Source organism: Bubalus kerabau, chromosome 3 (assembly GCF_029407905.1).
Source record: "Bubalus kerabau isolate K-KA32 ecotype Philippines breed swamp buffalo chromosome 3, PCC_UOA_SB_1v2, whole genome shotgun sequence".
In the NCBI taxonomy this organism is placed as follows: domain Eukaryota; kingdom Metazoa; phylum Chordata; class Mammalia; order Artiodactyla; family Bovidae; genus Bubalus; species Bubalus kerabau.
In genome coordinates, this window is record NC_073626.1 from 21,828,290 (window position 1) to 21,841,017 (window position 12,728).

General features: G+C 42.1%; 1 protein-coding gene across 2 annotated transcripts; it reads left to right on the forward strand.

Moving 5' to 3' along the window:
* The first annotated feature begins 3 nt into the window (after positions 1–3).
* On the forward strand, positions 4–10,257 carry ZNF165 (zinc finger protein 165). 2 transcript variants are annotated; one of them, XM_055570931.1, is made up of 4 exons: positions 4–127; positions 6,193–6,675; positions 7,200–7,338; positions 9,340–10,257. In XM_055570931.1, the coding sequence occupies exons 2-4, from the start codon at positions 6,265–6,267 to the stop codon at positions 10,245–10,247; spliced, it is 1,458 nt and encodes a 485-aa protein (XP_055426906.1). In that variant the 5' UTR covers positions 4–127; positions 6,193–6,264; the 3' UTR covers positions 10,248–10,257. The 2 variants fall into 2 exon arrangements, with proteins under 2 accessions (XP_055426906.1, XP_055426905.1); XM_055570930.1 differs by lacking the exon at positions 4–127 and adding an exon at positions 659–834.
* Positions 10,258–12,728: the final 2,471 nt, after the last annotated feature.

Genomic DNA, 12,728 nt, shown 5'->3' on the forward strand with positions numbered 1-12,728 from the left:
ACAGTCCAAAGTCAGCCCGTCTCCTTCTGCGCAGCCTCAAAAGTCTCTGTGAAAGGAAGCCTTGAGAAGTCGTGCAGCGCCGTCCTTCCACCGGAAGTGTCCGATCGGAACCAGCCCTGTGGAAGAGGTGAGTCCGGGTCTGGGGACCCAGGTGTCCGGTCCTTTGTCTCCTTTAAACACCCAGTCCCTATCAAGTTCCCTTTGGGATTGCAACAGCCCTGTGACACTCTGGGCCTGGGACCTTAGAGGAATCCCGAGGAAATGTGGAACTAGGTTTGGCGTTGGGAAAGCGTTTGCGCCGGCCTATGTCTGGAATGGATAGGGGTTTCCATAGTTACCCCGCCGCGCGTGACGTCATCGTTGAGCGCTGCGAAGGCGTGGTCTGGCGGGCTGCGGGCCTTCCGGCTAGCTGAGATTTTGGGGTCACTGGGAAAAGAAGTGGCCTGACCCAGTTGGGCGAGGCGGGGAAGGGGTGGCATCTGTCTCGGGTCGACTGCGTTCTGCCAGAAGAAACTGTCCCAGGGTCCGCCCCAGACTCCTGCTCTCCTTCTGGGAGAAGTAACCCGCCTTTTTGTACGAAAAGTGGGACAGCTCCGGCATCCTCATGAAATTTATTCACACAGTAAATATTTAGTATTTCCTGTGTGCTGGGGATGCCTAGAAACTAATATTGAAACGAGTATCGCGTTTTCGAATGAGAGACCAAACAGCAAAGCAGGAAAGTTAGTTGGAAGACCGGAAATTGCCTCAGTGTGAGAAACATAAGGTGCTGTTGAGAGCCTTCGTCATCACGCACTGTGAATCCCCTGTTCCACTCTGTGACCGCTACTGGAGGTATAGCCCCCCACACCTCATACTTCTAACTCATCGTACACACCCGGAAGCTACCCATCCAACAAGAACCTACTACTCATCCAGCAGGAAACCTCCACTTTACCAGTTCTCCAACGTAACTAATTACTCCTTGAAGTAAAGTCTGTCAGTCGTGTCCGACTCTTTGCGACCCCATGGACTGTAGCGTACCAGGCTCCTCAGTTCACGGAATTTTCTAGGCAAGAGTACTGAAGTGGGTTGCCATTTCCTTCTCCAGGGGATCTTCCCAACTCAGGGAACGAACCCGGGTCTCCCGCAGTGCAGGCAGACACTTTACCGTCTGAGCCACCAGGAAAGCCTAAATTACTCCTTACTCTGTTGTAATATTTGTTTATATATTTACTTAGCTCCTCTAGGCTGCCGCCCCTGACCTCGGGCGTGGGGTAGCTCCCATCTATTTCTGCTTTATTGACTATGCCAAAGCCTTGAACTGTATGGATCACAATAAACTGTGGAAAATTCTGAAAGAGATGGAAATACCAGACCACCTGACCTGCCTCTTGAGAAACCTATATGCAGGTCAGGAAGCAACAGTTAGAACTGGACATGGAACAACAGGCTGGTTCCAAATAGAAAAAGGAGTACGTTAAGGCTATATATGGTCACCCTGCTTATTTAACTTCTATGCAGAGTACATCATGAGAAACGCTGGGCTGGAAGAAGCACAAGCTGGCATCAAGATTGCCGGGAGAAATATCAATAAACTCAGATATGCAGATGACACCACCCTTACAGCAGAAAGTGAAGAAGAACTAAAAAGCCTTTTGATGAAAGTGAAAGAGGAGAGTGAAAAAGTTGGCTTAAAGCTCAACATTCAGAAAAGGAAGATCATGGCATCTGGTCCCATCACTTCATGGGAAATAGATAGGGAAACAGTGGAAACAGTATCAGACTTTATTTTGGGGGGCTTCAAAATCACTGCAGATGGTGATTGCAGCCATGAAATTAAAAGATGCTTACTCCTTGGAAGGAACGTTAACAACCTAGATAGCATATTCAAAAGCAGAGACATTACTTTGCCAACAATGGTCCATCTAGTCAAGGCTATGGTTTTTCCAGTGGCCATGTATGGATGTGAGAGTTGGACTGTGAAGAAAGCTGAGGGCCGAAGAATTGATCCTTTTGAACTGTGGTGTTGGAGAAGACTCTTGAGAGTCCCTTGGACTGCAAGGAGATTCACCCAGTCCATCCTAAAGGAGATCAGTCCTGGGTGTTCTTTGGAAGGACTGATGCTAAGGCTGAAACTCCAATACTTTGGCCACCTCATGTGAAGAGTTGACTCATTGGAAAAGACTCTGATGCTGGGAGGGATTGGGGGCATGAGGAGAAGGGGATGACAGAGGATGAGATGGCTGGCTGGCATTACCAACTCGGTGGACATGAGTTTTGGTGAACTCCGGGAGTTCGTTATGGACAGGGAGGCCTGGTGTGCTGTGATTCATGGGGCCGCAAAGAGTCGGACAGGACTGAGCAACTGAACTGAACTGCACTTGCTTAGCTAGTCTTGTAATGCTCCTAGTGATTGTAAAGCACTAGATGCTCAAAAAATGTTTACTAGTTTGAGGTTATTAAGACATTTGAAACCCAGCTTTAGGGAGAATATATCAAATCCTTGCAAATTAGATCATTTTTATCTAGAGTTGTGGGCTGTTTTAAGTGGATAAGAAGTGATTAAACATCTGAAGACAAAACTTTCAGCTATCTGAGGGGGTAACATATGTTGTAGAATGAGATAATGCCCATAAAGTATTAGGCCAGTTCAGTTCAGTTCAGTTGATCCGTTGTGTCCGATTCTTTGCAACCCCATGAATCGCAGCATGCCAGGCCTCCCTGTCCATCACCAACTCCCAGAGTTCACTCAAACTCATGTCCATCAAGTCGGTGATGCCAGCCAGCCATCTCATCTTCTGTCATCCCCTTCTCCTCCTGCCCCTAATCCCTCCCAGCATCAGGGTCTTTTCCAATGAGTCAACTTTTTGCATGAGGTGGCCAAAGTATTGGAGTTTCAGCTTTAGCATCAGTCCTTCCAGTGAACACCCAGGACTGATCTCCTTTAGGATGGACTGGTTGGACCTCCTTGCAGTCCAAGGGACTCTCAAGAGTCTTCTCCAACACCACAGTTCAAAAGCATCAATTCTTTGGCCCTCAGCTTTCTTCACAGTCCAACTCTCACATCCATACATGGCCACTGGAAAAACCATAGCCTTGACTAGATGGACCATTGTTGGCAAAGTAATGTCTCTGCTTTTGAATATGCTATCTAGGTTGGTCATAACTTTCCTTCCAAGGAATAAGCATCTTTTAATTTCATGGCTGCAATCACCATCTGCAGTGATTTTGGAGCCCAAAAAAATAAAGTCTGACACTGTTTCCACTGTTTCCCTATCTGTTTCCCAAGAAGTGATGGGACCAGATGCCATGATCTTCGTTTTCTGAATATTGAGCTTTAAGCCAACTTTTTCACTCTCCTCTTTCACTTTCATCAAGAGGCTTTTTAGTTCTTCTTCACTTTGCCATAAGGGTGGTGTCATCTGCATATCTGAGGTTATTGATATTTCTCCCAGCAATCTTGATTCCAGCTTGTGCTTCTTCCAGCCCAGCGTTTCTCATGATGTACTCTGCATAGAAGTTAAATAAGCAGGGTGACCATATACAGCCTTGATGTACTTCTTTTCCTATTTGGAACCAGCCTGTTGTTCCATGTCCAATTCTAACTGTTGCTTCCTGACCTGCATATAGGTTTCTCAAGAGGCAGGTCAGGTGGCCTAGTATTTCCATCTCTTTCAGAATTTTCCACAGTTTATTGTGATCCATACAGTTAAAGGCTTTGGCATAGTCAATAAAGCAGAAATAGATGTTTTTCTGGAACTCGCTTCCTTTTTTGATGAGCCAGCACTACCTGGTAAACAGTTAACACGTCTAGAAAACATAAGTTAAATTATCTCTCTATATCAAAAGAATGTCCCAATAAATTAGTAAGAAATGAGACATACATCATAGCTCCAAACCCCCCTCCCACTTTCCTCCTCTGTCATTGCTAAATTTTTACCTCGTTTACACCCACTCAGACTCTTGTTTTCCAAGATTCAGTCTGAGCCTGTGAGCTTCATTTCATACTCTCGGAGAATTATCCTCAATATTTATGTTTAACTTCCCTTTCCATGGATCTTATCTAAACTTATATTTCCATTCCTAACTTCTTTCCATTAAAATCTCTTAGTATCTTTTGGAAATGTTTTTCTAAGTGAACGTCTCATTAGCATCTAAAATATGCAATATACAAAGCAATAGGAAACTCAAACTTAATTTCCCCTTTTATCCAATAAATCAACAAAAGTGAGAACTTAAGAATAAATATTAATAATGCATGGTCCTTAACCTCATGGGGCTCCAATCCATAAAAAAAAAACATTGAAAATAATACAAGATGATATGTGTTTTATCCACAGATGTTATGTGTTAGGAACCTAGAACTCAAAGTCAAGTTAAGGAATTCTTTCTCAGAGGTATTAGAATTCTTAGTCACTCCAGTTACACCCTGTAAGCTGGTCTCACCATCAATCTGCTGTTCATTCACATGTTCTCAACTCTTTACTCTCCCTTCCTTTTTGCCTTTCTGGATCTTTCTTATCCTTTATTGTTACAGGTTAAGCCCCACTACCTGTAGGAAATATTTGCACACATACACACACATTCTCCCCCTACCTCAGAACTATTAAGCTATTCAGTATCTCTACCATACAATCTGTTCAGTACTTCAGCTTTCAACATTTATCAAACATTTTCAGTGTGTGTCATGTGAGGCAGGTTTTATTATTTAAATGTTCAGTATCCATGTGTGTTTTATGTCATTTCTTTCCAACTCTTTTGCAAACTCCTTGGAAACTCAACACTATTTTTTAAAATTCTTTATATCTGTACATCAGAATACAGAAAATCCATATCGCATATTAACCAGATCAGCATCACCATAGGCAGAAGGCCAAGGAATCTGTTTCTAACAAAGTTCTCACATGACAGTGAGCCCAGTTCTGAATTCAGACTTTCTTAGAAATCACTGCCATATAACTTCTAGCCCAATGCTTTGCCATGTTAAGGTCTTAATAAAGTATATGTTTGTGCAACAATCAGTAGTCAGCTTGGTGAAACGTTTAGTAGAAGGACCTGAAAGATGGATATTTGCCTTTCGGTAGGGCTTCACTTCTGAATTACTTTATTCAGTTTTTCAGTTCAGATGCCAAACAGACCATTCCCAAGTGCTGCTAGGGCTTGAGGAACTGATATCTAATGATAAGAGTCACAAAAGATTGATAAGCAGGTCTTGGTGCAGTTTATTATGCTTTATTGGTAATCTCATAGGCCTCAATATCTAGGACATGGACTGAGCCATTAAATTCAGAAGGCAGAGAGAATTGTTGAGACAAAAGGAAACAGATTTATCCAAGATTTTGAGAGAAGAAGCTCATTACACTGAAATTGTTAACCTCGGCCTTTAAGGAAAGTTGCCTGATTTTTATTATTTAAGAAATGTCTTAATAATCCTAGTTCAATGTTCTGAATAATTATAACATTCTAAGCCTGTGTTTTCCCCACACTTTGAGGACAGTTGCCTCTTTATACCTCTGTCCTATTATGGTCCATCCTAGAGATGAACAATATATTTATCTCCACAAACAGTATTTATCAGGCCATTCTGCTCAGACGCTTTCACTGGCTCCCCAGTGCCTAAAATATAAACTCTGAATTCATGAGCATGACATTTGAAGCTTCCTTCAACAGAACCTTTGTCTCTATAATTTATTTATGCTAACCTACTGATATTTTGCCTTCCCACTTGTGTTCCTACTATTAACCAGTTGTTCAAGGTGTTCCTTGCTTGTAATTTCCTGTTTCTCTCTCCCAACATCCTAGTCAAATTCTATCCATTCATCAGAAGTTAGTTTTTTAATTAAGCTTTTCCTGACCATTGAAGCCTACTGTGCTCTTTTCCATCTCCAACTTATTGAGCACTTCTGTCATTTTTCTCTTTTTTGATGGTTTTTTTCTTTATGAGTAATATATAATTTAATTGCATGTGAAAAAGTTGCCTTATATTTATACTGTCTTATATTTAATGTCTGTAATTTAAATTATCTTATTTTTAAAATTAAATTTTAAGCTGGTTTTAGGTGGAAATTATCTAACAGTTGTAAGTCCACAAAACAGGTATTTCAGTGCTTTTAAATGCCCAGCCAATTTTTGTATAATGGAGAATGACTGTTTCTATGATGTGATCTTTTGTCTTCCTGAACAGTAATAGTAATCTTTTTAATCCCTCAGGAGAGTTCTTAAAACTAAAAAAGGCTCTTCACAGAGCAGAAGTGGGATTCTGATAATACAGTTTATTTCAAGATGGCAACTGAATCAAAGAAAGCTGCAGCTCAGAACCTTCAGGAGGATGAAGGACTTCTGATAGTGAAGATGGAAGAGGAAGATTTTGTCCGGAAGCAGGGTGCTTGCTTACAGAGGAATGACCCCCTCAGGCAGGAGCTCTGCCGGCGGCTGTTCCGGCAGTTCTGCTACCAGGATTCTCCTGGGCCGCGAGACGCACTGAGCCAGCTCCGGGAGCTCTGCTGTCAGTGGCTGAAGCCAGAAACCCAGACCAAGGAGCAGATCCTGGAGCTGCTAATTCTGGAACAGTTCCTGGCTATCCTGCCAGGGGATCTGCAGGCTTGGGTGCGTGAACATTACCCGGAGAGTGGAGAGGAAGCAGTGACTCTACTGGAAGATTTAGAAAGAAGCACTGATGAAGCTGTACTCCAGGTACAAAGGGGTTGGGAATCTAAGACCTCCAGGATGGATGGAGTCCCACATAGGGAGAAAAGGACCTGAGATTGAATATCTAGTGAGCTTTATGAAAAAGAAGTGAAAGTGAAGTCGCTCAGTTGTGTCCGACTCTTTGCGACCCCACGAACTGTAGCCTATCAGGCTCCTCTGTCCATGGGGTTTTTCAGGCAAGGGTACTGGAGTGGGTTGCCATTTCCTTCTCCAGGGGATCTTTCCAACCCAGGGATTGAACCCGGGTCTCCTGCATTGCAGGCAGACCGTTTACCATCTGAGGCACCAGGCTCCCAAAGTGAGCTTTGCAGGAACTCTTATTTAGTCCAGTGTTTATTTATGGCTCCTTCCCTCTCTGCTAGGTACTATGCTACCTTTTACAATTGAGGCAGACTTAATTCTTCCTTCCCCAGTTCTGTATATCTCTGCAAGATTCTCTTTGGTTTGGGAAGATGTTTAATTCCAACTGGGATTCTCTCATAAGCCCAAATGTACTTTGTTTTTCTCAGATTCCAGTCTGTGGACATGGACAAGAACCATTCAGGAGAAAAGTGGCACCTCTTGGGCCAGCACTTAGTGTCCCGTTCCAGCCAATGGACACCATGGCCCTTCGTGGTTCTTCAGAACCCCAGCTCCTACTGGACTGTGGTAAGGAGCAATGCTCTATGTGGTGCATGTCCCTGAAGTGCTGGGACAGTGAACCTCCCTTCTCAGACTATTCTTAGTAACTGCAGATGGTCCTTTCCTTTATTACTTAATAAGAAATAGAGAGCTCTTTTCCTTTTGTGTCATTGGCCATCCAAAAATAAGAGAGAGAGAACTTTGTTTTTTATCCAGAATGTCTCCTTTTTCATTTGTTCTTTTAGAATATTTCTAAAACATGAGATGTTTTCATGTTATGAGCTAATTAAAGGAAAGAAAATGAATGGGTTGAGAAAATGTCAGAAAATGAAAAAAGAAGCAAAAGTGAAAGAAACACATGCATAGAAATAAGACATGTTAATAGGGAAGCAGATATAATGATAGGAAAAAAGAGACAAATATGTGATGATACACTCAGAAATAGAATATAATTCACAGATACATAGAACAAGATCCATTTTATTGCCTTTTTATTTTACTTTTGGTTTCACAAAGCCCTCATGCTTTTATAGAAAGTTGGCCATACTTGTGCTGACTACCTCCATAGACTCCTCTTTGCTGTTCTAAAACTCATTGTTTAAAAGGTTCAAGGACTCAGTATCACTTTAGGTGTATATGGTCCCAAAAATAAACCCAAGAATAAATTACAGTAATTTTTAAGATTACCCAATTTCTGCTTTCAACTTTGTTCTGGAAACATTTCCATCCATCTCATCTAAAACTGTAAATTTTCCCATCCTAAGACCAGTACTGCCTAACCCCTTCTCCTATCCTAGCTTATTCTAGACAAAGTAAACCCTATGAAAAGAGGGGCAGCTTGAATTCCAGTTTAATATAGTTTAATATAGAGTCATGAGCACAGTATAGATTGATGAGCTAGAAGGTAGGATTTGTGAGGACTAGATCATAAATGAGTCTGAAGAGCTCAGATGTGTTGTAGAAGAGATTAGAATTTCTAAGTAGGGTGTAAGAATGACAAGGTTTAGTGATGATTAGTCTGGTGAGGGTATTTAGGATGACTGGGAAGAATAGCCGGAGAAGGCAATGGCACCCCACTCCAGTACTTTTGCCTGGAAAATCCCATGGATGGAGGAGCCTGGTAGGCTGCGGTCCATGGGGTTGCTAGAGTCGGACACGACTGAGCAACTTCACTTTCACTTTTCACTTTCATGCATTGGAGAAGGAAATGGCAACCCACTTCAGTGTTCTTGCCTGGAGAATCCCAGGGATGGGGGAGCCTGGTGGGCTGCCGTCTATGGGGTCGTACAGAGTCGGACACGATTGAAGCGACTTAGCGATTGTGAGGAAGAATAGCTCTGAGTGAAACAACAGGAGGCTGTTACAGTTACCTGAACAGGAAGTGGTGAGGTTCTAGGGTAACAGAAATGTAAAGAAAGGGAGGTATATAGTGGACATTTAGCAGAAATGAAAGAATTTTATTATCCATGAATGATAAAGAAGAAATGGAAAGATGGATTGGATAATAGATGGATGGAGGTTTTCCCCACCACATACACATACCTCAGAGTCCTTATAATTTTACTTGTCTCTCTGCATCTATGTCCTCATATACTTTCTTTAAAACAGTGCCTCCCTTTCACCCTGTAACAGTAGAAATATAGACCTAAAGTTCCCCAAGATCCTTCTCAATCACATTTCATAGTTCTCTCTTCTTACTTTGTTCCCCCCACCTCCATTCTTGCTGGTGATGATCCTCTTCCTAGTCTTCTCTACTGTTGTCTGCTCATCTCATATGTCTGTTTCCTCTCTCTGCCAACTACTGCATACATATGCTTTTACCAATTATTCTTTCTCTTCTATCCTCATCCATCACTCCTCTCATTTGAAAGGTCACGTTTTTAGAGTAGCCAAATAATGGCTACTGTGTAACTATGATTATTTGGCTCCTATGATTATTGTTACTATCTTGGGTGTATCTCAAAGTTTTACCTTCTTTTAGTTCAGCAAACAGGTATTTTCCTCTTTATTTTTTCATCATTTTTTTAGATAACACGAGTGAAAACAGTGAATCCATGCCAAAGCTGGACATTTATGAGAAAATGGAATCGCAGAGAATTGTATCAGGAAGAATTTCAGAATTTGTGTCAGAAGGATCTGCTGAGCCTCAAGACATCTGTAAGTCTGCAGGCAAGATAAAGAGGCAGCAGGAAAAAGACTCAGGGGAGTCTCGGAAATCATCATCTGCTCAGGATGCAGCTTTCAGTAAAATCCTCACCCACAAAAATACACTTACAGGCGAAATAATAAGCCATGATGGCTGTGAGAGAAACTTAAATCTGAACTCAAATGAATTTACACACCAAAAATCTTGTAAACACAGTACCTGTGACCAAAGTTTCAAATGGAATTCAGATTTTATTAAGCATCAGAGAATTTATGCTGGAGAAAAAATTCACCCATATGGGAAATCTCTCAAGAACCCAAACCTTATTAAACATGCAGCAGTTTTCACTGGCGAGAAGACCCATCAGTGTAATGAGTGTGGAAAAGCTTTCAGACATAGCTCAAAGCTTATTAGGCATCAGAGAATCCACACTGGAGAGAGACCCTATGAATGTAATGAGTGTGGAAAAGGCTTTGGGGGGAGCTCAGATCTTATTAGACACCAGAGGATTCACACTGGGGAGAGACCCTTTGAATGCAAAGAATGTGGGAGAGCATTCAGCCTAAACTCACATCTTATCCTGCATCAGAGAATTCACACCAGGGAGAAACCCTATGAATGTAGTGAATGTGGGAAAACCTTCAGAGTGAGCTCACACCTTATTCGACACTTGAGAATCCACACTGGAGAGAAACCCTATGAGTGCAGTGAGTGTGGAAGAGCCTTCAGTCAGAGCTCACACCTTAGTCAACATCAGAGAATTCACAAGAGGGAAAACCTATTCATGTAAAGAACTTAAATTCATAAGGAAATAGAACAGGAAAAATATTGAGTAAATAATAAATATCGGTTGAGATGAATGACTGAAAGACTAGAATCTCTTTATTTTGTCTCTCATTTTCAGTTTGCTGTTCTGCATATAATCTTTACTGCCATGTGTCTGCTTGCTAAAGTCAAACCAGAAGAGAAAAATTTTGGGGAGACTAATAAATGAGTCAGGCTTCCCTGGTGGCTCAGTGATAAAGAATCTTTCTGCCAGTGCAGGAGACACAGGTTCAATCTCTGGGTCAGGAAGATCCCCTGGAGAAGAAAATGGCAACCCATTCCAGTATTCTTACCTGGGAAATCCCATGGACAGAGGTGTGTGGTGGACTAGTGTACATGGGGTCACAAAAGGGTCAAACACAACTTAGAGACAAAACAATAACAAATAAATAAGTTAGTCTATGGCAATGAAAATAGAAAAAGAGGCCTCTTGGGAAATAACCAGAATTACAGTGTGGGGGAAAGAAGATTCAGGTAGAGAGAGCCAGATCATTATCATTAACTCTAGTTAATGATTCTCCATAAGAAGAGGTAGGCCAAGCCTCAAAATGGAATATGCAGACTCAAAAGGTAATGCAGAACAGTGCTTTTAAAGTATTCCTTTAAAAAATGAAGATACAACAAAACTAAATTAGTCATGTCAAAAACAAGGAGGTATGCAATGGTGGCATTCCAATATGTAAGCCCAACTCTAGCGGTCATGCCAGGAAGTACACAACCAGAAGAGCACTTAAAGCAAGAGGCCATAATCCTGAGACTAAAGGAAGACAGGGAGGGAGTAGAAGCAAATTAGGCAAGAGCTGGGGTTAGAGGTAAGGAAAAGTGTTCAAATTGAACTAAACCTTCGAATTTGGAGGACATACACAGTAGCATAACCAGGACTTTACTGCCATGCTCTGGGGGTTTGGGGCACCTTCCTGGGGTGGGAGGATAGTGTAGTTCTGGGGAGCTGTCTTGGCAGAAATAGGGTTCTCTAGCTACTAAAAACTGTGGAAGAGGGCTGAGGAAGTTAGTACTACAAAACTAGGTCCTGAAACTATTTCATTGCTGCTGGCTGCTCTCTCCAGAAAATCCCGGGAGGAGAGTATAGAAAGGGTTGGTATCTGAGAAAAGAGTGGAGAGGAATCTGCAACAAGTTGGAGCTCTACCAATGATTTCAGGATATAAAGGTGAATGAATCCTGCTTTACTTATTTTACCTGTTTGATGAGGTACCTTTTCACTAATGTGAGAAATAAAAACATTTAAGGTCTAAATATTAAATTTCATATTTTTATATGAAAACTAACTAGAAACAGAACCTTTACATTAGAAGTATGATAATCTAATGAACAAAATTTTCCATGAAGAGGCTTTATAAGAATAGCAATTGTGTTTCAATGACCTTGAACTATAGGATCTAGATAACCCAGTATTTGCTTTAAAGTAATGTTGAATTCATAATTTCTTTTTACAGGCACTAGGCTGATGCATCCTATCACATGACTGTACATGTGCTGTTATCTTTTCCATTTTATTTCCCATTTTATAGTTGAGAAACTGAGCTGTAAAGTAGCAGGCACAGGAATACGTAGTAAACAGTGGAAGCAGGATATAAACATATATATTATTTCAGAGCCAAACATATATATTATTTCAGAGCCCTAGTTCTTAACCTTGACTATGTCAATGACAATATGACTATGGATATAAAACCAGAAAATACTGTACTGGGGGATTGCCTGGCTGTCTAGTGGTTAGGACTGGGTGCTTTCACTTGGGGCAACCACATTCAGTCACTGGTCAGGGAACTATGATCCCACAAGTCTTGCCGCATAGCAACACAACTTCAAAGCTGGGGGAAGGGGGTTTCTATATCATCCTTTTAGAAGACTAATTGGTGATACATTTCAAAATCATGGTGTCAGTGGAGACCTGGTAGGCTGGGCTGACTTTGCCCTGGAGGCCCCAGGAAACAACCACCAAGAGCTTCTTCCTACAGAGGCCAGGCAGTAGCCACTGTGCCCAGGGTTAGCGGGCTTCTGGCGGGCTTGCCAGGCCCAGGCCTGGAAAGGGGTAAGAGCCTGTTTCCCAAGGTTTAACTTCCCTCAGGGCTGCTATAAGATGCTATGAGATGAGGCCAGCAGCTGTAGGCAGGGGCTGAAATTTCAAATACACAGCTGCTTTCCCACCCACCACCCCAAATCATGCACACATACACACACACGCACACACGCACACATGCACACACGGACACGTGCAGAGGCTCCTGGGAGAGGAAGGAAAGAAGACCCTCCTCCTTTGCCTCTGTCCTCCTCTCCTCCAGCAACAGCAATAGGAAGCTCTGTCTTCCAGAGACGTTGGCAGAGGCACCTTGTCAGTGGGGAGTGTGTATTCACACACAAGCATGCAGACCTGTCTGTTTATGTTGCTAGCAAACATCTGGACATAATTTGATCACTTACTGA